Source organism: Somniosus microcephalus, chromosome 2 (assembly GCF_052327205.1).
Source record: "Somniosus microcephalus isolate GS21.2 chromosome 2, FLI_Smic_1.0, whole genome shotgun sequence".
In the NCBI taxonomy this organism is placed as follows: domain Eukaryota; kingdom Metazoa; phylum Chordata; class Chondrichthyes; order Squaliformes; family Somniosidae; genus Somniosus; species Somniosus microcephalus.
The window spans coordinates 45739465-45764996 of NC_140988.1; the positions used below are offsets into that span (position 1 = coordinate 45739465).

The 25532-nt window shown below is 46.9% G+C and overlaps 1 protein-coding gene across 3 annotated transcripts in view; it reads right to left on the reverse strand.

The window, feature by feature from the left end:
- Positions 1–25006, reverse strand: part of ints10 (integrator complex subunit 10) — a 78830-nt gene extending 53824 nt beyond the window's left edge. For 2 of the 3 annotated variants that reach the window (XM_086009219.1, XM_086009210.1), the window contains exons 1-4: positions 24824–25006; positions 11575–11642; positions 10830–10933; positions 2256–2395 (exon numbers count right to left, since the gene is read on the reverse strand). In XM_086009219.1, coding sequence (XP_085865345.1) covers positions 2256–2395; positions 10830–10933; positions 11575–11642; positions 24824–24952 — 441 coding nt within the window. In that variant the 5' untranslated portion in view covers positions 24953–25006. Of the gene's footprint in view, positions 1–2255; positions 2396–10829; positions 10934–11398; positions 11643–24823 lie in introns of all 3 variants that reach the window. The other variant, XM_086009229.1, reaches the window with a different exon arrangement.
- Positions 25007–25532: the final 526 nt, after the last annotated feature.

The following is a 25532-nucleotide window of genomic DNA, read 5'->3' on the forward strand; positions in this document are numbered from 1 at the left end:
CCACCATCATTGAGGATGGGGATATTCATGGAGCCTCCTCCACCCGTTAGTTGTTTAATGGTCCACCACCATTCACGACTGGATGTGGCAGGACTGCAGAGCTTCGATCTGATCCGCTGATTGTGGGATCGCTTAGCCCTGTCTATAGCATGCTGCTTCCGCTTTTTAGCGTGCATGTAGTCCTGTGTTGCAGCTTCCCCAAGTTGGCACCTCATTTTTAGGTACGCCTGGTGCTGCTTCCGGCATGCTCTTTTACACTCCTTATTGAACCAGGGTTGGTTCTCTGGCTTGGTGGTAATGGTACAGTGAGGGACATGCCGGGCCACGACGTTACAGATTGTGGTGGAATACAATTCTGCTGCTGATGATGGCCCACAGCGCCTCATGGATGCCCGGTTTCAGCAAACTCACCCATCCCCATGAGAAAAAAAATCTAGGGAGAGGAGCAAAAATTCTATTCATTTTGGGATCCCTTGCACACACACACCGGACAACAAACCCAGTTCAACAGTCCCTCCTAACAAAATTGCTGAAATTGAAGCATCCTAGTGATGCTGCATTGTACCCTCTCTAACTATCCTTCCTATAGTGTGGGGCCTAATACTTCACACAGTACTCAAACTAAAGTCTTAATGTTTTATATAGGCTCATCATTACCTCTTAGCTTTTATTTTCCATACCTTGTGATAAAACCAAGAATTCAATTAGCTTTTCTCAGCATTATCAACTGATGGGCTACCTTTAATGTCCTGTGAACATGTACCCGCAAGTTCTTCTGCTCTTCCACAGTACTGAGCCTACTTCCATTTTGAGAATAATTACTGCTGTTTCTTTTTACCAAAATATATCACTTCAGTTATAAGTAGAGCAGACAGAAATTTTGTGGGCAGAGGATGAGATATACCAGAGGGAGACAATAATCCCACATAATGTCACAATGCCTGCAATTACAACATGACAGTCAAATGTTGACATGGGTTCTTGCCATTATGTTGACAGACAAAATTGCCACTGAAAAATCATGACGCAGAAGCAAGTTTGATATGTACAGGAAATGCGCACTATTCACAAAACTTTTAACATTTATAACATCTTTATGGATTAAGGGCACAGCTACATAACTAACTGTGCCACTAAGTGCGGACAGTAAGAATGTCTATTTTTAGCATCACATCGGATTATTCGTGATTTGAACTTTTTATTTCAAAAATTTACCTGAAGGTGGCCTGCTCTTTCACAAATCTACTGTGGTCTCTTTTTTTTAAAAATTGCATATGTCTTCTTAAATCCATTATTCTCAGCATACTCCAGCAGTTAGAGAGGATAAGTATTTTACTTACAAGTTGGTAATCACCAGGACCCCCCACATACCAACCACTTGAGGTCATATCTCAGTTGGATGGGTTTTGTCAGTTCTTGTCCAGAGTATTAAATAGGAGTATAATGGAGCATTTCTACTCACAGCTCGCCTCCTGTTGACCAATATTTGGAGTACTGTCCCACCTGCTGACTGGTGGACATGTGGTATTAAGTAACCTTGATCACATTCCAAACTGCTGGCTGCAACAGGATCAATTACAGTGGGTAGCGCAGACCACCCCCATATGCTCGTTAGAGTAAAACGCAGCTTTCAACAGAAAGAAATGGGAAATTATCTATTTTTTGCAATGTTGGGTTCTTTGATTTGGACTTTTTGGGGTAGGGGAGAACCAAGTTATTTCATACCATTCTTCCCTTCTCTAATTTTCTATGTCTCCTTGTACCATGTACAGGCCCTGTCCAGGATGGTAGGAAATCAAATTGCTCCCAAATACCTGACAATACCACTGCGCAATTCCCACTAGGAGTTGTAGTCTGGGGTGATGTTGCCTCTGATTTTCTATTCTGGCCTGCAAGGCAATGTCCAACCTCCAGCTAAGCATCATCCTCAATGAAGCTGCTGGGGTCAGGCACTACACCATGTGGCAAATCATGGACTTGACCCCTATGCCCCATTTGGCCACTAGGTGCTATAGGTTTTTAAAATCATAGAAAGCAGCACATTCAGAACAAGCAACTTACTAAAGGTCACTTTGGTTCAGAAACGGTATCTCAATCAGAGTAAGGAGGAGAATCGGCTGCACACATTTTAAACTTATTTTTGTTACACTAACAACTGATCTACAGCAATTGCTGAAACAGAACACCAGCAGTGACAATATAAGGGTTAGTTAACAACTATAAAAACAAGATCAGTATTGTATGAATATACATACCCCATGCTGTACCACAGATTCTGGGAACCGTCTCAAGAGAAGCAGCAACATTTCTGCTCTCTCCAATGTGTTGAAGCACTGCTCTGTGGCTTTAAGAAGCATTTCACATTGTATTCGACCTGGAAGAGTCTCAAACAGACCTGAAAAGCAATTTAACTGAGTTTTAAAATTTATGATTTATATACAACTAGCTCGAAGTACAGTATACTATTTGTACTTCAATATCTCACAAAATATTCACATTTGGTTCATGCAGCCCTTTCAGATAGGATATGTCACATCAATACTTCATAAACTTCACACATTGTTGATAATTCACATTTACAAACTATATTAACTTCCTCAATGATACAAAGAGCAGATGCCATCAGCAACTTGGGTTATTCTGTGACAGAGAAGCCAGCCTGGGAACTCTTGCTCTATTTCTGCAAACCACATTCAACGTGGGACAAAGACAGACTCAGTGTGCCTCAATGCTAGTTTTAAAGCTAGACACCATGCTGGCCACTTAAGAAAACGTTTTACAGCCCTTTAAGAAGTAATTTTGTTTTGCAGCATGGAAAGGTAAATTCCTTCCTTTTCTGGAAAAATACAGAATATTTTAGTACAAAGTTCACACAAAGGGTAGTAGAAATCTGGAACCCTCGCCCCCAAAAGGCTGTGGATACTAGGACAACTGGAGCTTTCAAGACAGAGATTGATAGATTTTTGTTAGGTAAGGGTATCAAAGGATATGGAGCAAAGATGGGTAAATGGAGTTGAAGTGCAGATCAGCCATGATCTAATTGAATGGCGGAGCAGACGCGAGGGGCTGAATGGCCTAATCTTGTTCCTAATCTCTCTCGTGCTGCACTATATTCTCCAGCGTGAAGAACGCTGAAGAAATAAGTGCGATTATATCTAATCAATTTCCTGTGACAATGCCTACAATTAAATGGAGGAAATGTTAAGTCTTTTAGCTTTTTGTTGTAACAGGCCGAGAGAGATTACAGCATCACCCTTGGAGCAAGCAAGAACAACCAAACCATTCTAGCAATAGTCCCCACCGCTAATAGCGGGCGCGGTCATGTGAACACGACTTTCCCGCTGTACAAGATGGCTAGTATAACGTGGCATGTTTCATAATTACTTTTACATAAAATTTAAAATCATTTCAATTTTTAAAAAGCCGAGGGGATCTTCATACTCCATCTCTCCACTTCCCACTGCGTACATTTACAGTGCCGTTACTCAATGCCTAAATGTCAATAGGCAAACGGGAAATTGATCATGGAGGGATTTTAAGATAACAATGAGGACTTTGAAATCTCGGTCAGCTTTTCCTCAGGAACTTGGGGTGGCGATTAATGAACTAGATCCGTTTAAGAGGCAGTTAGACTGTCATGTTAATTTTAAAACGGAGCCAGAAGGTTTCAAGCTCAGCAAGAAAGGCTCGTAGCAATAGCAGGAGTTCCAGAAGCCATGGAGTTAGCACTAAATTGCACTTTAACAAGGTGCAAACAGCTGCTTGAACTGCCCGAAATAGTCAGCGCACTTAATATGGTTTAAGCGGCGCCTTTGTAATTGACGTCTATGGCAAATGGTCAGCGCCATTTGCCCGATACAGGCAGCTGTCCGGGATAAGCGGGGACAGTGCAAGTGCTGGGTTCTATATTAGCACAAAAACTCCTGTAACAGGCGCCCACCGTTAGTTAGACTTGCCCTTGCCTGTTTAAGGTCGGCGATATTTTGCCCTGGAAGTTGCTGGAGGTGCGAGATGGAAACAGCAAGGAGCCCTCAACAGCACATCTGGGATCGGAGTGAACAGGTCAAGCAACTGTGTATCTCCTTAACCAATCAGATAGAACGATTCTGAAATTAACAGCTAAACAAGGAAGTGTAATTTAGAATGGTGAATTAAAATGTCAAATCAGGTACGGAAAAAGAAATAAAGAGGGGGAAAGAAGTATTGGATTAAGAGAAAAAAAAGTTACAAAATGTTTTAATTAAAAAAAAAGGGCCCAAAAATTGCTGTCAAAATAGCGGCGAGGCTAATAGTGCTCACTGTTATTTAAGTGCAAGTTCAACCGAGGGCTGAAATATTTTTTAATTTTTTGTTAAAATCTCCAACAATTAAAAACCTGAAGAAATGAGACTCCACACCTGCAATGCATAATTTTCAGTGCCAGAGACTGGCAATAATTAACACTTAATCACATAGTTAAACGAGTACTTAGACTTGACTTAACTTGCCATGGCGATTTTACTTCGTATCTACCGCGTAAGTACAGGAATTTCATGCCACTCAATGTATTTCAATGGGGAGCCAGACAGGGAGATGATGAATTTCTGTGTTTAATTGCACATCTGCCCTCGGCTTAAGTTGCTGTGGCATTTGCACTTAAATAACGGCAAACGCTATTAGCATTGCCATTGGCCCAGAAATTCCATTTGTGGGCCTCCCGCGGGCGGAGGGCTGCGATTTGGAAAAATCTGCGCTTGGACCGGAGGGCTCCCGGGAGGCGCAGAGTTCCGTTACTGGGCCTCTCCAAACTGCCGGTGTGCAGGGCCCACGTATCCCAGAGGCGCAGGGATCACGTGGGCCATGGGGAGCCAATCAGAGAAGGGAATCTCCATTCATACATTTGACAGGAAGACCATTCAAATATATGAATAGAGATCACCTCCAAAACAGTAAAACTTCAAATAAAAATGTTTTTAAATCGCATTTTTAAAATGACTATAAATTACATAAATTAAACTATTTTAAACAAAAATGTACATTTTTGACAAAAATAATTAAAGTTTTTAACGGGGCTAAAAATAAACTTACCTTTCTTTAAAGTATTTTTAAATGATAAATCAGTGGAAATTTTTTACTTTTTTCAACTCTTATCCGCCTGCTTTTTACCAGGCGCAAGAATTGTAAGTGTTTTCTGCGGGTGGAGGGTCTCCAGAAAACGGAACGCTCCACCCGCAGAGGCCCTGCTCCAGCGCAGCCAGAGGATCTATCAAGAGCTTTCTTGACAGATCGGAAATGCCGGTTTCCAGCGCATGCACAGTGCATGCCTGAGACCAGCATTTCCGATGTCCCTACGGGTGAGTACACAGTGCGTACCCACCCGTAGGGACCGGAATATCCGGCCCATTATTTTGACAGCAATTTTTGGCCAATTGTTTTTCCTAAGTAGTAACAGCGCCATCCTCTGGAAGAAGTGAGAATAACAGATGTTACCTTTTACAGCATTACCTACTGATTTCTATGGACATTCTTTTTTAAATTCATTCCTGGGATGTGGGCGATGCAGGCAAAGCCAGCATTTATTGTCCAACCCTAATTGCCTTGGAGGTGGTGGTGAGCTGCCTTCTTGAACCGCTGCGGTCGTTGTGGTGAAGGTACTCCCATAGTGCTGCGAGTGAGGGAGTTCCAGGATTTTGAACCAGTGACGATGAAGGAACGGCGTAATATTTCCAAGTCAGGATGGTGTGTAACTTGGAGAGGAAGTTGCGGGCGATGGTGTTCCCATGCGTCTGCTGCCCTTGTCCTTCTAGGTGGTAGAGGTCGCGGGTTTGGGAGGCGCTGCCGAAGAAGCCTTGGCGAGTTGCTGCAGTGCATCTTGTAGATGGTACACACTGCAGCCATGGTGCGCCGGTGTGGAGGGAGTGAATGTTTAAGGTGGTGGATGGGGTGCCAATCAAGCGGGTTACTTTGTCCTGGATGGTGTCAAGCTTCGAGTGCTGTTGGAGCTGCACTCATCCAGGCAAGTGGAGAATATTCTATTATACTCCTGACTTGTGCCTTGTAGATGGTGGAAAGGCCTTGAGGAGTCAAGAGGTGAGTCACTCGCTGTAGAACACCCAGCCTCTGACCTGCTCTTCTAGCCACCGTATTTATGTGGCTGGTCCAGTTAAGATTCATGTCAATAGTGACCCCCAGGATGTTAATGGCGGGGGATTCGGCGATAGTAATGCCTTTGAATGTCAAGGGGCGGTGATTAGACTCTCGCTTGTTGGAGATAGTCAGTGCCTGGCACTTGCGTGGCACGAATGTTACTTGCCACTTAGCCCAAGCCTGAATGTCATCCAGGTCTTGCTGCATGCGGGCATAGACTGCTTCATTATCTGAGGAGTTGCAAATGGAACTGAACACTGAGCAATCATCAGTGAACATCCCCACTTCTGATCTTATGATGAAGGGAAGGTCATTGATGAAGCAGCTGAAGATGGGTGGGCCCAGGACACTGCCCTAAGAAACTCCTGCAGCGCTGTTCTGATGACTGACCTCGAACAACCACAACTATCTTCCTTTGTGCTAGGTATGACTCCAGCCAGTGGAGAGTTTTCCTCGATTCCCATTGACTTCAATTTTACTAGGGCTCCTTGATGCCACACTCGGTCAAATGCTGCCTTCATGTCAAGGGCAGTCACTCTCACCTCACCTCTGGAATTCAGCTCTTTTGTCCATGTTTGGACCAAGGCTGTAATGAGGTCTGGAGCCGAGTGGTCCTGGCGGAACCCAAACAGAGCTTCGGTGAGCAGGTTATCATTGAGTAAGTGCCGCTTGATAGCACTGTCGACGACACCTTCCATCACTTTGCTGATGATTGAGAGTAGACTGATGGGGCAGTAATTTGGCTGGATTGGATTTGTCCTGCTTTTTGCGGACAGGACATACCTGGGCAGTTTTCCACATTGTCGGGTAGATGCCAGTGTTGTAGCTGTACTGGAACAGCTTGGCTAGAGGTGCAGCTAGTTCTGGAGCACAAGTCTTCAGCACAACAGCCAGGATGTTGTCAGAGCCCATGGCCTTTGCTGTATCCAGTGCGCTCAGCCGTTTCTTGATATCATGTGGAGTGAATCGAATTGGCTGAAGACTGGCTTCTGTGATGGTAGGAACCTCAGGGGGAGGCCGATATAGATCATCCACTCGACCCTTCTGGTTGAAGATGGTTGCAAACACTTTAGCCTTGTCTTTTGCACTCGTGTGCTGGGCCCCGCCATCATTGAGGATGGGGATATTCATGGAGCCTCCTCCTCCCATTAGTTGTTTAATTGTCCACCACCATTCACGACTGCAGAGCTTTGATCTGATCCGTTGATTGTGGGATCGCTTAGCTGCGTCTATAGCATGCTGCTTTCGCTGTTTAGCATGCATGTTGTCACCTCATTTTTAGGTATGCCTGGTTCTGCTCCTGGCATGCTTTTCTGCACCACTCATTGAACCAGGGTTGGTCCCTTGGCTGGATGGTAATGGTCGAGTGAGGGATATGCCGGGCCATGAGGTTACAGATTGTTGTGGAATACAATTCTGCTGCTGCTGACGGCCCACAGCACCTCATGGGTGCCCAATTTTGAGCTGCTAGATCTGTTCTTAATCTATCCCATTTAGTACGGTGGTACTGGCACACAACACGATGGAGGGAGTCCTCGGTGTGAAGACGAGATTCATCTCCACAAGGACTGTGCAGTGGTCAATGCGGTCATGGGCAGGTGCATCTGCGACAGGTAGATTGGTCAGGGCGAGGTCAAGTAAGTTTTTCCCTCATGTTGGTTCTCTCACCACTTGCCGCAATCCTAGTTGGCAGCTACGTCCTTCAGGACTCTGCCAGCTCGGTCAGTAGTGGTGCTACTGAGCCACTCTTGGTGATGGACATTGAAGTCCCCCACCCAGAGTACATTCTGTGCCCTTGCTATCCTCAGGGCTTCTTCCAAGTGGTGTTCAACATGGAGGAGTACTGATTCATCAGCTGAGGAAGTGCAATAGGTGGTAATCAGCAGGAGGTTTCCTTGCCCGTGCTTGAACTGAAGCCATGAGAATTCATGGAGTCTGGAGTCAATGTTGAGGACTCCCTCCTGACTGTATACCACTGTGCCAGTGGGACAGGACATACCCAGGGATGGCGATGGAAGAATCTGTGACACTGGCTGAAAGGTATGATTCTGTGAGTATGACTGTGTCAGGCTGTTGCTTGACTAGTCTGTGGGATAGCTCTCCCAATTTTGGTACAAGTCCCCAGATGGTAGTGAGAAGGACTTTGCAGGGTTGACTGGGCTGGGTGTGCCTTTGTTGTGTCTGAAGCCGGTGCTGGGTGGTCCGTCTGGTTTTATTTTTATTACTGTTTTTCGTCGTGGTTTGTTACAACTGAGTGGTTTGCTGGGCCATTTCAGAGGGCAGTTAAGAGTCAACTACATTGCTGTGGGTCTGGAGTCACATATAGGCCAGGTAAGGGCAGCAGATTTCCATCCCTAAAGGACATTAGTGAACCAGATGGGTTTTTACGACAATCCGATAGTTTCATTGTTACCATTACTGATACTAGCTTTTTATTCCAGATTTATTTAATTAACTGAATTTAAATTCCCCAGCTGCCATGGTGGGATTTGAACTCACGTCCCCAGATCATTAGCGCAGGCCTCTGGATTACTAGTCCAGTAACATAACCACTATGCTACCGTTCCCCATGATGTTACAATCGTGAGAAACCTAAAAAGCGGAGTCCATTTCTCTTAATTCAATTTTTAGTACTAAATTCCCACTTTTCTGTGTTATTTGCATATCTTAATTCAAATTACTGAATAATTCAATTTTTTATAGTACACAATAACTTCAAATTATTTGGAAGAGACTACTTAGATTACAAAGTTACTGAGTTTGTTAGTTAACTGTTTTGCCACAGCCGTGACAAAACCAGTGGTGGTGCTGCCACACACAATTTTGTTGTGTTGCGGATCCAAAACCTATCAGATAGGATTAAGTTAAAGCACTGATCACCCAACCCCTAAGACCTACTAAACAGCAGATGAGAAGCTCTGAGACAGTTCTTATGTAGGTATGATTGCACTATTGAATTACTTTAGTCTGTCAAATTAGAAGGACAGTCTCACTTAGCTGCATGAAGCCTGATTCAGCTCACTTTCCTGTTGTCAATACCTTCTGTGCACCCCTCATCTTACAGTTACATAGTTAGCCAACTGGAACAAAATTCTCTTTGCTACTTTTTCCACTTACAAACAGGAACATTACTGCATTTTCACAGAATTAAAAACAGTGTCACATGCATACACGTAGATATGATCGACTTATCCGCAGATTTTTTAAATTGAGGGTTATTTCTTATTTTCCGCTCCCGTCTCTTCCTCAGTCCTCCCCATTACATGCATCATTCACCAGCTAAGATGGCTCGCTGCCAGATTTCTGTTAATTTTGTTGTAACCAGCCACTGGCAGACATAAAAGGTACCCAAAGGTAACTAACCCTCCAATCTTCCCATTATTTAGAGGACATTTGGCCTCTAGTGGACACCCCCCCCCCTCTAGCATGGCAGAAATCAGTAATTTGTTGTGAGGAACTGCAGGCTTGATCTCCATCCTACTATCTGTGGCACAAAGAATTAAGATGCAAAATGCTGCACCTCCTTGCTTTTTATTTTAATTCCAATTCATAACACTAGACACTAATATTTATTTTTAAAAATAGCAGTCTTCTGCATACAGAGAATATTAGAAGGTTGATGTTGAATTACAAGTTAGTAATCCAATCAAGAGGATCAGATGACTATATAAATGATGACTGCTAAACTCCAAGATTAGATTTACTGCCTGTAATTTGCTGACCATCAACTAGCATATGGAGGTTAGTTTATTTTTTTCCCCTAGACTAACATAGCTTCTCACTGGTGACAACTTTGACATTTTTTGAATGAGATGCTATGGTGCCTGGTAGAATTTTCAATTTGTGACACAGAACCCCCACAGGATAATCGGCCATTCTGGATTGTGAATTATTCAGAAATTCACTGTTCTCTACGTAATATAACATACGACATGACGCAATAAAAGTAGTAACACTATGCCATTTGATTTTTGAAAAACTTACAACAGAAAAGTCTTACAAACGCTTTATTGTGATTCCAAGTCATGCATCAATTTGAATTCAAGGAGTCAGGCACTCAATGTGCACACAGGCCTCCACCGGCATTGCTTAAGATAGATGTTAGAAATCACACAAGGATAGCCTGGAATAACTCATCTGCCAATTTCTCCCTCCATTCATTACTCTTACTGTCGTATTCCCTGCCCCCCTCTCCAAACAGCACTGCACACTGGCAAAATTATGACAAATTCCATTTCATGTCGCCCCGCTCAGTAGTAGTGAGTTGGTTTACCTCTATTTGGCGAACACACTGATATACCTATCACGAGGGTGGGCTCTGTTATTTAGCCAATAAAATTGATATACCTATCAATTCATCCAATGAAAAGCGACGAGTTAAGAAAGTAGCTATAGGTTTTTATTGGCTAAATAACAGAGCCCACCCTCGTGGGTGATCGGATCCAACAAGGAGGAATACCAGCCAGTCGACCACCTTTATACCTGGGCAGGTAGGTGGAGCCATGGGCGGAGTCAGCAGTGGTCAGCCCAGGTATAACAGCGTGACAAGAGGCGACCTCGTATAGTGATACAACAGTGTGAACAGTGATAACCATAGAGTAACGATATAACAGTGATAACTATAGTGTAACGATAGTGAACGACAAAAGTGGTTTACCACACACACGTTATAAGGCATTAAGAAAAATTAAACAATTTTTTACCTCGTAAAAACTGTGTCTGCTTGTCCTGAGCATCATTGCGCAGTGCTGCTGTAATGACGCTTATTTCCCTCCATACCATCGGCTGATCAGGGAAATTTACAAACCTGTTATTTAGAAAAACACAGTGAGATACTTGTAATGCACACAATAATACTTCACTGTTCTGGAATGCATACCATTACAAAGTCACAACGTACTTAAGTCTTAAATTCAAATTAATTGTGGCTAGCTCAGATGCACCAGCCCAAATAAAATTGGATAAATTATATAGGAATAGAAAAAAGTTTGATTTGTAATTCTAGGATAAGTACAGGGTTTCACTACCCAATACAGACAATACCTAATTGGAACATTACACGAGTTAACATCACCTCCCTCTTGTTGCTCAAAAGGATTTCTCACATTTATAATTCCATCAATTGATGCTACAACAGTTGAAAATATTAATGTTTCCATTTCAGGGTTAAAAAAAGGAAACTCTCCTGCAATATGATTTTGTATTCAGATCCTACACAAGCCCCCGAGAATGGGTTCTAATGAATGCTCTACATCCAAAATTGTTACCTAACTTTTTGCTGTTCAGATGCTGGCGAGCTTTCTGTGTATTGCCAGCATTTTGTTTTTATTTCGGATTTCTAGCACTTGCAGTTTCTTCTTTTCATCTCCCAGAGAGATGCCTGGCACTATCTCAAAGCACTTTATCGGTGTCCTGCTCATGTGGGAAGTTGCTTGTTGTGTTACTTACATGTCATAAAGGAGTCTTCCAGCTGAAGCCGTTCTCTCAGCATTTCGCTCAATTGTGTACATTTCATACTAAGAACAGAAACCATTAAAATATTAATGGAAAAAATCAGTAAACTAATCCAAAACATTTAGATATGATTGCATAAAGGCAATATTCAGTAATAGCTCAACATTATTTTTAGGGGGAATCAAGCAAGAGTAAAAGTTGAGTTTCAAATATTATCAGCAACCTGCTGACTGACCCCCCAATTTCATTAGCAGCATGGGTAACAACAGAATAAAGGACATCAGATACTAAATCGGGAAGTGAAAGAGAATTTCTGGAACCATCTAAATCAAAAAGCAAGTTTTATGTGGGATCTCACCAGGCTAAGAAACAGATTTTAAATATATACGCACTTGTCACTAAACCATCCCACCCAATTTTGATTTTGTCATTTCGAGCTTGGCTCAGAGACTACTGACACTAGTGCAACAACAAAACATGTTGAAACAAACTTTCCACTTCTGTTCAAAAGCAAAATACTGCAGATGCTGGAAATCTGAAATAAAAACAGAAAATGCTGGAAATACTCAGCAGGTCAGGCAGCTTCTGTGGAGAGAGAAATAGCGTTAACGTTTCAGGTCAATGACCTTTCGTCAGAACTGGAAAAAGTTAGAGATGTAACTGGTTTTAAGCAAGTACAGAGGCTGGGAAAGAGTGGAGGGGAGAAAAGAGCAAAAGGGAAGGACTGTGATAGGGCGGAAGGCAGGAGATGCTAAATGACAAAAGGGATGATGGTGCGAGGCAAAGAGAGAGATGGTAATGGGACAAGTAAAGAGCAAAAGATGGGTCTCGAAGGGGTGTAAATGGGAACAGCAGAATCATCAACAGCTGCCGTCTGAAAAAATGAGGGCAGAGGTTATGATCTGAAATTGTTGAACTCAATTTTGAGTCCAAAAGGCTATAAAATGCCTAATTGAAAGATGAGGTGCTGTTTCTTGAGCTTCACTGGAACAGTGTAGGAGGCCGAAGACAGAGTGGTCAGAGGGGGAGTGGTCAGAGAATTAAAGTGACAGGCGACCGGAAGATCGGGCTCACGCTTGCAGACTGAATGGAGGTGTTCCACAAAGCGCTCACCCAATCCGCATTTGGTCTCCCCAATGTAGAGGAGACCGCATTGTAAGCAACAAATACAATATACTAAAATTGAAAGCAGTACAAGTAAATCGCTGTTTCACCTGGAAGGAGTGTTTGGGGCCCTGGATGGTGGGAAGGGAGGAGGTAAAAGGGCAGGTGTTGCATCTCCTGCGCTTGCACAGAAAGGTGCTGTGGGAAGGAGAGGAGTGATTGAGGAGTGGACACAGTGTCGCGGAGGGAACGTTCCCTTCAGAATGCTGAAAGGGGAGGGGAAGATGTATTTGGTGGTGGGATCACGCTGGAGGTGGCGGGAATGGCAGAGGATGATCTGTTGAATGTGGAGGCTGGTGGGGTGGAAGGCAAGGACAAGGGGAACCCTATTGTGGTTCTGCGAGGGCAGAAGTGCAGAAAATGAAACAGATACGGTCAAGGGACCTGTCAACCACAGAGGGGATTCCTCAGTGGAGGAAAAAGGAAGACATATCAGAAGCACTGGTATGGAAGGTGGCATCGTCAGAACAGATGCGACGGAGAAACTGGGAGAATCGAATAGAGTCCTTAGAGGAAGCAGGGTGCGAGGAAGTGTAGTTAAGGCAGCTGTGGGAGTCAGTGGGCTTATAGTGAATATTGGTCGATAGCCTATCCCCAGAGAAGTCGAGGAAGGGAAGAGTCCGAGATAGACCATGTAAAGTCAAGGGAAGTGCAACCTGCTGAGTATTTCCAGCATTTTCTGTTTCCACTTTTGTTTATTGTCAAGAACAGAAACTATTACAATATTAGTATGTGTGGGGGGGGGGGGCGGGGAAATCAGTACAGGTTGAGTGTCCCAAATCCGGCAACCTCGGGACCGAGGACGAGCCGATTTTCGGGTTTTTCCGGACTTCAGAACGTGTTTCTGCTATCCGAAGTCCGGAAACGCCCAAGCACAGGTTGCGATATTTCCGGACTTCGGATATCAGAAATACGTGCCGAGTCCGGAAATGCCTGGGCCCAGGTTGCGCTATTTCCAGGTTTTGGTAAGCCTCCCTCAGGGTGTCCGGATTCCGGAACATTTTACAAATTCCAGGCCCCTGCCACCAATCGTCCCGGAGTCTGGATTCCAGATCTCCGGATTTGGGACACTCAACCTGTATATTAGTTTAAAACGGACATAAATATTTCAGATAGTGTGCGATTGAATGAGCTGCAATTTGATAATAACCAGCACAACTTTCAGTAAAATACTTTAGCCAGGACCCTACCATATATGAATATTAAATTAAAAGCTTCATTGATTGTACTCAATGGAACACTTAACCAAAGGCAGAGTGCCGTAACTTCACTCCCAGAACTTCAGTTGTGGTGGTAGCAGAGGAACTGAGTAAAGGTAAAGGTAGGGCAGGCATCGGAGAATAGATGGCATTGGGTTACAACGACAATTTGATCAAATAGTTCTGTTCATGTCATAAACTACAAAAGCAAGATGAAGTGTAACACGGAATTTCCACCTTTAAATCATTGCTGGATGCACATATTATAATGTGTAGGTATTAATTAATCAACAACATGATTTTCCATGCCCAGCGTCAAAAGAAATTCCTGCAACTGTCTCTTTCTGACTTCATCTATTTTTCTGTCTCGTGACAAAATTGAAACATTTTGTGTTATGGATTATTTATTGGATTTGTTCTTGCTCATCACAGCACTCGCGTGTTTAAAAATGGTTATTGCTAGCTATTTCAGCAAGCTCCTGGTCTTGCAAAACAGTCATCAATGTGCGTTTGAAGGATGTTCCAGTGGAACAAAAAAAGTGGTTTAATATACTAATGTTTGTCGAGTGAAGAGCCAGAAGTGTCATTCTGCCCAGCAGTGCTCCTGATAACTATCTGAACAAGTGTTCATTTCCAACAATCACAGGTTAACTGAAGTAATTAGAACAGATCATTAGATCTCTCAGGAGGGCATCAAACTATTCAATTCAAACATCCCATGTGACTGACATCTTGGGGATCATTTAAAAATAATAATAGGTTTGCTTGCGAGCTTTATCTGAGGTGAATACCTGAGGCAATGAGCAGGCCCATGTTTCTTTCTAGATCCTTTGATGGGCGGCTCTGCAGCCAGGAACTTTAGACTGTGGCCTTATATTTGGCAGTCAGTCTGATGTCGCCACGGGTACAAATCTAATCAGAAGACTGTGTGATAGCAAGTAGCCATAAAAAGATTGAAAGACTTGCATTTATGTAGCGCCTTTCACGACCACTGGACATTACAAAGCACTTTACAGCCAAGGAAGTACTTTTGAAGTGCAGTCACTGTCGTAATGTAGGAACTAAGTGAATTGTTTCAAGAGTCAGTGTTTTTTTTGTTCTATGGCAGCCCTGCCTTCGATCTATTTTATTTCCTTTCCAGTTTTGAAAAAAGGGTTTCGACCCGAAACGTCAGCTCTGATTTCTCTCCACGGATGTTGCCTGGCCTGCTGAGTTTTTCCAGCATTTTCTGTTGTCGTTTCATATCAACATCAACTTGCTTTTATATAACACCTTTAATGTAGTAAAACGTCCCAAGCTGCTTCATGGGTGTATTATCAAACAAAATTTGACACCGAGCCACATAGAGATATTAGGACAAGTAGAGACAGAATGACTTACAACAATTAGCTTCTCAGCAGAATAGACTTCATGGTCTCCAGTTTATATTTTTTGGCACACTTTTGCATTCATTAAAGTAAGCACAAAAGACTTGTCTTCCAGTGTCAGTATCAATTGTTCCCATGTCAAACTAAATGCAGAGTAAAGTTTTCTTTACTGCCTTAAAAATGTAGCTTAGCATTAGAAAAAAAAAAGTCCAACCGCACCACTGCGATATTTCATAGAATCATAGAATAGTTACAGCACAGGAGGCCATTCAGCCTGTCGAGCCCATGCCGGCTCTCTGCAAGAACACTTCAGCTAGTCCCACTCCCCCGCCCTTTCCCCGTAGCCCTGACATTTTCTTTCCTTCAGGTACTTATCTAATTCCCTTTTGAAAGCCACGATTGAATCTGCCACCACCACCCTTTCAGGCAGTGCATTCCAGATCATAACCGCTCGCTGCGTAAAAAAGTTTCCCCTCATGTCGCTTTTCGTTCTTTTGCCAATCACCTTAAATCTGTGTCCTCTGGTTCTCGACCCTTCTGCCAATGGGAACAGTTTCTCTCTATCCCCTGTCTAGATCCCTCGTAATTTTGAACACCTCTATCAAATCTCCTCTCAACCTTTTGTTCCAAGGAGAACAACCCCAGCTTCTCTAATCTATCCACAAAACTGAAGTCCCTCATCCCTCGAACCAGTCTCGTAAATCTTTTCAGCACCCTCTCTAAGGCCTTCACATCCTTCCTAAAGTGCGGTGCCCAGAATTGAACGCAATACTCCAGTTGAAGCTGAACCAGTGTTTTATAAAGGTTCATCATAACTTCCTTGCTTTTGCACTCTGTGCCGCTATTTATGAAGCCCAGGATCCCATCTGCTTTTTTAACCACTTTCTCAACCTGCCCCGCCACCTTCAACAATTTGTGCACATATACTCCCAGATCTCTCTGTTCACACACCCCCTTTAGAATTGTACCCTTTAGTTTATATTGCCTCTCCTCGTTCTTCCTACCAAAATGTATCACTTTGCACTTTTCTGCATTAAATTTCATCTGCCACGTGTCCGCCCATTTCACTAGCCTGTCTATGTCTTCTTGAGGTCTATCACTATCCTCCTCACTGTTCACTATATTTCCAAATTTTGTGTCATCTGCAAATTTTGAAATTGTGCCCTGTACACCCAAGTCATTAATGTACATCAGGAAAAGCAGTGGTCCTAGTACCGACTCCTAGGGAACACCACTGTATACCTTCCTCCAGTACAAAAAACCGTTCTACACTACTCTCTGTTTCCTGTCACTTAGCCAATTTCATATCCATGCTGCCACTGTCCCTTTTATTCCATGGGCTTCAACTTTGCTGGCAAGCCTATTATGTGGCACTTTATCAAACGCCTTTTGGAAGTCCATGTACACCATGTCAAACATATCACCCTCATCAACCCAGTTTACCTCATCAAAAAACTCAATCAAGGTAGTGAAACACAATTTGCCTTTAACAAATCTGTGCTGGCTTTCCTTGATTAATTCACACTTGTCCAAGTGATTGTTAATTTTGTCCCCGATTATCATTTCTAAAAGCTTCCTCACTACCGAAGTTAAACTGACTGGCCTGTAGTTGTTGGGTTTAACCGTACACCCTTTTCTGAACAAGGGTGTAACATTTGCAATTCTCCAGTTCTCTGGTACCACTCCTGTATCTAAGGAGAATTGGAAAATTATGGCCAGTACCTCCACGATTTCCACCTTAACTTCACTCAGCACCCTAGGATGCATCCCATCTGGTCCTGGTGACTTATCTACTTAAGTACAGCCAGCCTATCTAGTACCTCCTCTATCAATTTTTATACCATCCAGTATCTCCACTACCTCCTCTTTCACGATGACTTTGGCAGCATCTCCTTCCTTGGTAAAGACAGATGCAAAGTACTCATTTAGTACCTCAGCCACGCCCTCTGTCTCATGCATTGGTCTCCTTTTTGGTCCCACCCCTCCTCTCACTACCCATTTACTATTTATATGCCTATAGAAGATTTTTGAATTCTCTTTTATGTCAGCTGCCAATCTACCTTCATACTCTCTTTGCCCCTTTTATTTTCTTTTTCACTACAACTCTGAACTTTCTATATTCAGCCTGATTCTCACTTGTATTCTCAACCTGACATCTGTCATACGTGCTCTTTTTCTGCTTCATTCCTATTTCCTACACAAAGCATTCTATGGCCTTTCTGACCGAGATTTCAAATTTAGTGCCAAATTATGGGACATTTTGCACTGAACACCCACTAAAATATGGGTTGAGACTGCCCAATCTTTCTTTGTGATCCTTACAGAGAGAGTGCAAGAGGAGACTTTCTTCCTATTAGTCAAGGCTTAACTCGGGTCACAGAGGTGGGACATCCCGTAGTAAACAAAACTACTCTGAATACGCTACACTGTATTGCACTGTACAAAATATACAGGAATTATAAGGCTGGATTTTAATCGAAGGATTCTGAAGAATTTTTTTTTTAATAAAGTGACGCAGGAACAACCTTTAACTTACTGTCTAGCTTTTATTAATTTTATATAGCTTATATAAAAAAGAAAAAACTTTTTTTTATAACTTTTATAAGAAATGTACAAGACTGATCACTTATTTTATATCGGATCACGAAGACATTTTTGTCTTAGAATACTCCTGTGAAGCGTCTTGGGATGTTTTACTACGTTAAAGGCGCTATATAATTATAAGTTGTTGTTGTTGTGGTCGTTATGTTAGCTGCCTGAACAAGTTGCAAGGTAAAGGCAGTGTGATGTAATAACCTTTAAATCTTGTTATACATACTGTATGAAGCTGTCAATGATTAGTTATGCACCCTAAACAGAGATGTCAATGTTAACACACACTGTACAGACCCGTCATTCGTTGAGTAGTAAACACTGTATAGAGCTGTCTGAGTGACTTTTTTACTAATATACATTGAACAGAGTTGCTGATCATTGTGTACAGTTTTACAGAGCTGCCGCTGCACAGGGTTTTTGAAAGTCCTTCATTAGGAGAGATGGACAGCGCAGAGCAGCAAGTGTCATTCATTGGTAATATACACTGTACTGAGCTGTAAAACAGTAAAGTGTATTCTTTATATGGGAACAGTTTGATGGACAGTGAAGGGGGTCACTGATGATTGGTGACGATGGATGTGATCCCATAAAGGGTACAGGACAGGTTCTGCAATATTTCCATTCCCCCCTCAACCCCTCCGAACCCCCCATTTCCCCTTCCTCCCGACCACCCTCCCCATTTCCCCCTTACCCATTCCTTTGCCCCTCGCCCTCCCCCCCCTTCCTTTGCCCCTCGCCCTCCCCCTTCCTTTGCCCCTCGCCCTCCCTCACCCCTCTCCCTCCTCCTTACCCCTCTCCCTCCCCCCTTACCCCTCTCCCCTTACCCCTCCCCCCTTAGCCCTCTCCCTCCCCCCTTACTCCTCTCCCTCCTCCCTCCCCCCTTACCCCTCTCCCTCCCTCCTTACCCCTCTCCCTCCTCCCTCCCCCCTTACCCCTCTCCCTTCCACTCCTCCCTTACCCCTCTCCCTCCCCCCTTAGCCCTCTCACTCCTCCCCCCTCACTCACCCCTCTCACTCCTCCCCCCTCCCCCTCACTCCTCCCCTCACCCCCCACCCCTTTCTTTACCCCTCTCCCCATATCCCTCTCCTTAACCCTCTCCCTTGCTCCTCCTTGCCCCTCTCCTTCCCCCCTCTCCCCTCTCCTTCCCCCCTCTCCTCCCCCCCTCCCCTTTCCCCCCTCTCCTTCCCCCTCTCCCCTTTCCCCCTCTCCTCCTCTTCCCCCCCTCTCCCCCTCTCCCTCCCCCCTTACTCCTCTCCCTCCTCCCTCCCCCCTTACCCCTCTCCCTCCCTCCTTACCCCTCTCCCTCCTCCCTCCCCCCCTTACCCCTCTCCCTTCCACTCCTCCCTTACCCCTCTCCCTCCCCCCTTAGCCCTCTCACTCCTCCCCCCTCACTCACACCCTCTCACTCCTCCCCCCTCTCCCTCACTCCTCCCCTCACCCCTTTCTTACCCCTCTCCCCTTATCCCTCTCCTTAACCCTCTCCCTTGCTCCTCCTTGCCCCTCTCCTTCCCCCCTCTCCCCTCTCCTTCCCCCCTCTCCTCCCCCCCCTCCCCTTTCCCCCCTCTCCTTCCCCCTCTCCCCTTTCCCCCTCTCCTCCTCTTCCCCCCCTCTCTCCCCTTTCCCCCCTCTCCTTCCCCCTCTTCCCCTCTCCTTCCCCCTCTCCCCTTTCCCCCCTCTCCTTCCCCCTCCCTTCCCCATCTCTTCCCCCTCTCCCCTCTCCTTCCCCCTCTCCCCTTTCCCCCCTCTCCTTCCTCCTCTCCTTCCCCCTCTCCCCTTCCTCCTCTCCCCTTCCCCCCTCTCCCCCCTCCCCTTTTCTCCCCTCCCCTTCCCCCTCTCCTTTCCCCCCTCCCCTTTCCCCCCACTCCCATTTCCCCCTCTCCTTCCCCCTTCCCCCTCTCCTTCCCCCTCCCCTTTCCCCCCTCTCCTTCCCCCTCCCCTTTCCCCCTCTCCTTCCCCCCTCCCCTTTCCCCCTCTCCTTCCCCCTCTCCCCTTTCCCCTCTCTCCTTCCCCCTCTCCCTCCTCTCCTTCCCCCTCTCCCCTTTCCCCCCTCTCCTTCCCCCTCTCCCCTTTCCCCCCTCTCCTTCCCCCTTTCCCCTCTCCTTCCCCCTCTCCCCTTTCCCCCCTCTCCCCTTTCCCCCTCTCCTTCCCCCTTTCCCCTCTCCTTCCCCCTCTCCCCTTTCCCCCCTCTCCTTCCCCCCCGCTCCTTTCCCCCCTCTCCCCTTTCCCCCTCTCCCCTTTCCCCCTCTCCTCCTCTTCCCCCCCTCTCCCCCTCTCCCTCCCCCCTTACTCCTCTCCCTCCTCCCTCCCCCCTTACCCCTCTCCCTCCCTCCTTACCCCTCTCCCTCCTCCCTCCCCCCTTACCCCTCTCCCTTCCACTCCTCCCTTACCCCTCTCCCTCCCCCCTTAGCCCTCTCACTCCTCCCCCCTCACTCACCCCTCTCACTCCTCCCCCCTCTCCCTCACTCCTCCCCTCACCCCCCACCCCTTTCTTTACCCCTCTCCCCTTATCCCTCTCCTTAACCCTCTCCCTTGCTCCTCCTTGCCCCTCTCCTTCCCCTCTCTCCCCTCTCCTTCCCCCCTCTCCTCCCCCCCTCCCCTTTCCCCCTCTCCTTCCCCCTCTCCCCTTTCCCCCTCTCCTCCTCTTCCCCCCCTCTCCCCCTCTCTCCCCTTTCCCCCCTCTCCTTCCCCCTCTCCCCTCTCCTTCCCCCTCTCCTTCCCCCTCTCCCCTTCCCCCCTCTCCCCTTTCCCCCTCTCCTTCCTCCTCTCCTTCCCCCTCTCCCCTTCCTCCTCTCCCCTTCCCCCCTCTCCCCCTCCCCTTTTCTCCCCTCCCCTTCCCCCTCTCCTTTCCCCTTTCCCCCCACTCCCATTTCCCCCCTCTCCTTCCCCCTTCCCCCCCTCTCCTTCCCCCTCCCCTTTCCCCCTCTCCTTCCCCCCTCCCCTTTCCCCCTCTCCTTCCCCCTCTCCCCTTTCCCCTCTCTCCTTCCCCCTCTCCCTCCTCTCCTTCCCCCTCTCCCCTTTCCCCCCTCTCCTTCCCCCTCTCCCCTTTCCCCCCTCTCCTTCCCCCTTTCCCCTCTCCTTCCCCCTCTCCCCTTTCCCCCCTCTCCCCTTTCCCCCCTCTCCTTCCCCCTTTCCCCTCTCCTTCCCCCTCTCCCCTTTCCCCCCTCTCCTTCCCCCCCGCTCTTTTCCCCCCTCTCCCCTTTCCCCTTTCCCCCCTCTCCTTCCCCCTCTCCCCTTTCCCCCCTCTCCTTCCCCCTCTCTCCTTCCCCCTCTCCCCCTCTCCTTCCCCCCTCCCTCTCCTTCCCCCTCTCCCCTTTCCTTCCCCCTCTCCCCTTTCCCCCTCTCCTCTTTCCCCCTCTCCTCTTTCCCCCCTCTCCTCTTTCCCCCCTCTCCTTCCCCCTCTCCTTACCCCCTTCCCCACTCCTTACCCCCTTCCCTCTTCCACAGACTCTACCCCACTTCCCCGCTCCTTCCCCCCCTTCCCCCCTCCTTACCCCCCTTCCCCTCTCCCCTGCTCCTCTCTCCCCTCACGCCTCTCTCCTTACACCTCTCCCCTTCCCCTCACCTTCTCCCCATCCCCTCTACTTCCCTTCCCCTCCCTCTCCCCTTCCCCACTCCCTCTTCCCCTCTCAACACTCCCTCTAACCCCTTCCCCACTCCCTCTTCCCCCCCTTTCCCCACTCCCTCTTCCCCCCTCCTTACCCCCCTTCCCCACTCCCTCTTCCCCCCTCCTTCCCCCTTCCCCCCTCCCTACCCCTCTTCCCCCCTCCCTACCCCCTTCCCACCCCCCTACCCCACTCCCTACCCCCCTTCCCCACCCCCCTTCCCACTCCCTACCTCCCCCCCCTTCCCCACTCCCTACCTCCCTTCCTACCCCCCCTTCCCCACTCCCTACCCCCTTCCCCACTCCCTACCCTCCTCCCTACCCCCCTTCCCCACTCCCTACCCCCCTTCCTACCTTCCCCACTCCCTACCCCCCGTCCCCTACCCCACTCCCCTACCCTCCTTCCCCACTCCCCTACCCACCCCCCTTCCCCACCCCCCTCCCCTACCCACCCCCCTTCCCCACTCCCTACCCCCCTTCCCCTACCCTCCTTCCCCTACCCCACTCCCCTACCCTCCTTCCCCACTCCCTTACCCTCCTTCCCCACTCCCTTCCCTCCTTCCCCACTCCCTAACCCCCTTCACTCCTTCCCCACTCCCTAACCCCCTTCACTCCTTCCCCACTCCCCTTCACTCCTTCCCCACTCCCTACCCCCTTCCCTCCTTCCCCACTCCCTACCCTCCTTCCCACCCCCCTTCCCTCCTTCCCCACTCCCTACCCCCCTTCCCTCCTTCCCCACTCCCTACCCCCCTTCCCACCCCCCTTCCCTCCTTCCCCACTCCCTACCCCCCCTTCCCTCCTTCCCCACTCAATTCAATTCAATTCAAATCGCTTTATTGGCATGACAAGTTACATCTTATGTTGCCAAAGCATCAGAAAACATTCATGTTTGTTCACAAAAATACAGATCTATCCATGCAGTGTATAAACAGATATATCCCTGAGTGTATAAATATATACTTTCATATAATTTATATATACTCTTTTCTTATATTTACTGGTTGTCCCTCTGTTTATGGCAAGCTGTAACATAGTGTGCCGCTAGTGTTATGCAATTTCTCTCTTCCCCTAGTAGGTATGGGAGTTTTTGGTCGTCATTCAAATTTCTGAATTCCGGGCATATTTTTGTGAATTTTGGGTAGAAATTCTCCCTTATGCCCTGATATTTTCTACAAGCTATGAGGAAGTGCATCTCTGTCTCCACCACTCCCTGACTGCAGTGAGAACATATCCTGTCCTCACTTGGTAGCCGGGTCTGTCTGTGTCTACCTTTTTCGATCGCCAGGTTATGTTCACTAAGTCTGTACATTGTCAAAGTTTTTCTCAGTTTGCTATCCTTTACCATGGTCATGTAATCAGCCATGTTGTATTGTCTGTTTAGGGCCAAGTAGCAATTGAGTTTGCTTTGGGTTTTTGTTGTTTCTGCCCAATATGACAGATATTTTTCCTTTTGCTCAGCGACGATTGTGTTGGGTCAAATTCTTTGTGTTACGCTGTCACTGTCCTGGGGCTGGTTATTGTTAGTAGTTACTTCACTGAGTCCCAGGACTAGCTAACAGAGTATTCTTCTTTATGGTCCTCTCTTGGCATTTCAGGGCTTCGTAGTGATAGCATTGGGGGTTGCTCATTTCTAGGTGTTTCCAAAATTTGGTGGCTCTTTTTTGGATAGTGATTATTAATGGATATTGGCCTAGTTCTGCCCTGCATGCATTGTTTACTGTTTTCCTTTGAGTCCAGAGTATACTTTTACAGAATTCTGCATGTAGGATCTCAATTGGGTGTTTGTCCCATTTTGCAAATTCTTGTTGTTAGCGGTCCCCACACCTCACTGCCATAGAGTGCAATTGGTTCAATTACTGATTTGAAAATTTTGAGCCAAATCCTAATTGGGATTCTATTTGGATTTTTTAATGGCATAGAAAGCCCTTCTTGCTTTCTCTTTCAGTTCATTCACAGCCAGTTTGAAATTTCCCGTAGAACTGATTTTTAAGCCCAAGTATGTGTAGTTAGTGGTTCTGCTGTAGACCCTCCTTAGTTGGTGACAGCAGAACCAGGTCGCCTGCATAGAGGAATTTAACCTTGGATTCATATAGGGTGAGGCCGGGTGCTGTAGATTGTTCAAGTAGTTTTGCCAATTCATTTATGTAAATATTAAAGAGTGTCGGTGAGATTGGCGAGCCCTGCATCACCCCCCGCCCATGTGGGAAGTATTCTGTTTGTTTGTCTCCAATTTTAACTGCACATTTGTTGTTTGTATACATTGATTTAATTACATCATATGTTTTTCCCCCTACCCCGCTTTCGATAGGTTTCAGGAATAAACCGTCATGCCAGATGGAGTCGAAAGCCTTCTGGAAATCTATAAAGCATGCGTAGATTTTGCTTTTGTTTTGATGAACGTGTTTGTCAATTAGGGTCTGTAGGGTAAAGATATGATCTGATGTTCTATAGTTTGGCATGAATCCAATTTGGCTTTTACTCAAGACATTGTGCTCCTCAAGGAAGTTTATAAGTCTTTTGTTTATGATGCTACAGAATACCTTCCCCAGGTTACTGTTTACACAGATGCCTCGATAGTTATTTGGGTCGACTTTGTCCCCACTTTTGTATATGGGCGTTAAGAGTCCTTTGTTCCAGATATCAGGGAAGTAACCTACACTCCCTACCCCCCCTTCCTTCCCCACTCCCTACCCCCCCTTCCTTCCCCACTCCCTACCCCCCCTTCCTTCCCCACTCCCTACCCCCCCTTCCTTCCCCACTCCCTACCCCCCCTTCCTTCCCCACTCCCTACCCCCCCTTCCTTCCCCACTCCCCCTTCCTTCCCCACTCCCCCTTCCTTCCCCACTCCCCCTTCCTTCCCCACTCCCCTTCCTTCCCCACTCCCTACCCCCCCTTCCTTCCCCACTCCCTACCCCCCCTTCCTTCCCCACTCCCTACCCCCCCTTCCTTCCCCACTCCCTACCCCCCCTTCCTTCCCCACTCCCTTCCCCACTCCCTACCCCCCCTTCCTTCCCCACTCCCTTCCCCACTCCCTACCCCCCCTTCCTTCCCCACTCCCTACCCCCCCTTCCTTCCCCACTCCCTACCCCCCCCTTCCTTCCCCACTCCCCTACCCACCTTCCCCACTCCCCCTTCCTCACTCCCCTTCCTTCCCCACTCCCCTTCCTTCCCTACCCCCCTTCCTTCCCTACTCCACTCCCCACTCTTCCCCCCCTTCCCCACTCCCTACCCCTCTCTCCATCATCTTTACTCCGAGCCTCTGGTGCTCACACAAGCGACGCGGGGCCGCTTCTCCCCTTCCTCTGGTTCACACCGACCTGAATCCCGAAATCAGTGGGGTACAAGGTCCTGGCGGTGATTAGCCAAGCTTTGGCGGCCCAGGGATCCTCCGTCACCAAATCGCGAGCTTTCTTCACCAGGAACTCGCAATCAATCTGCGCCGCCATGATGAAAACAAAATGAACTGCGCGTGCGCAAAGCGCGTTTCCTGTTCGTTGGCGGGGTCACTCTGTTTAAAGATAAATTACTGGATTAAGAAAGGACTTACATTTTTACAACACCTGATCACATCTCTTAGGATTCTCCACAGCCCTTCACATACAATAAGAAAGAACTTATATTTATGTCAAAGCGCTTTACTGCCAGTGAAGTATTTTTGAAATGCAGTCACTGTTATAATGTAGGGAAACGCAGCAGCCAATTTGCCCAAGACAAGGTAATGACCAGTAATGAGGGAAAAGACCAACTAAATTGTTTTAGTGCTGTTGGTTGAGAACTATCTGTTGGTCGGGCCACTGGGACCACTCCCCTGCTCTTCTTCAAATAGTGCCATGGGATCTTTTACATCCACCTGAGAGGGCAGACGGGACCTCGGTTTAATGTCTGATCCAAAAGACAGCGGGGCGAAATTGGGCTCAGTGTTGCCTGTTTTTGGGGTGCCATCTTCTTGCCCTTCCTCCACTGACTGGGCAGCTTGCAGTTCTTGGGTATCTGAAAGGAGAAAGGGACAGTGGTAGGGTTGTGATG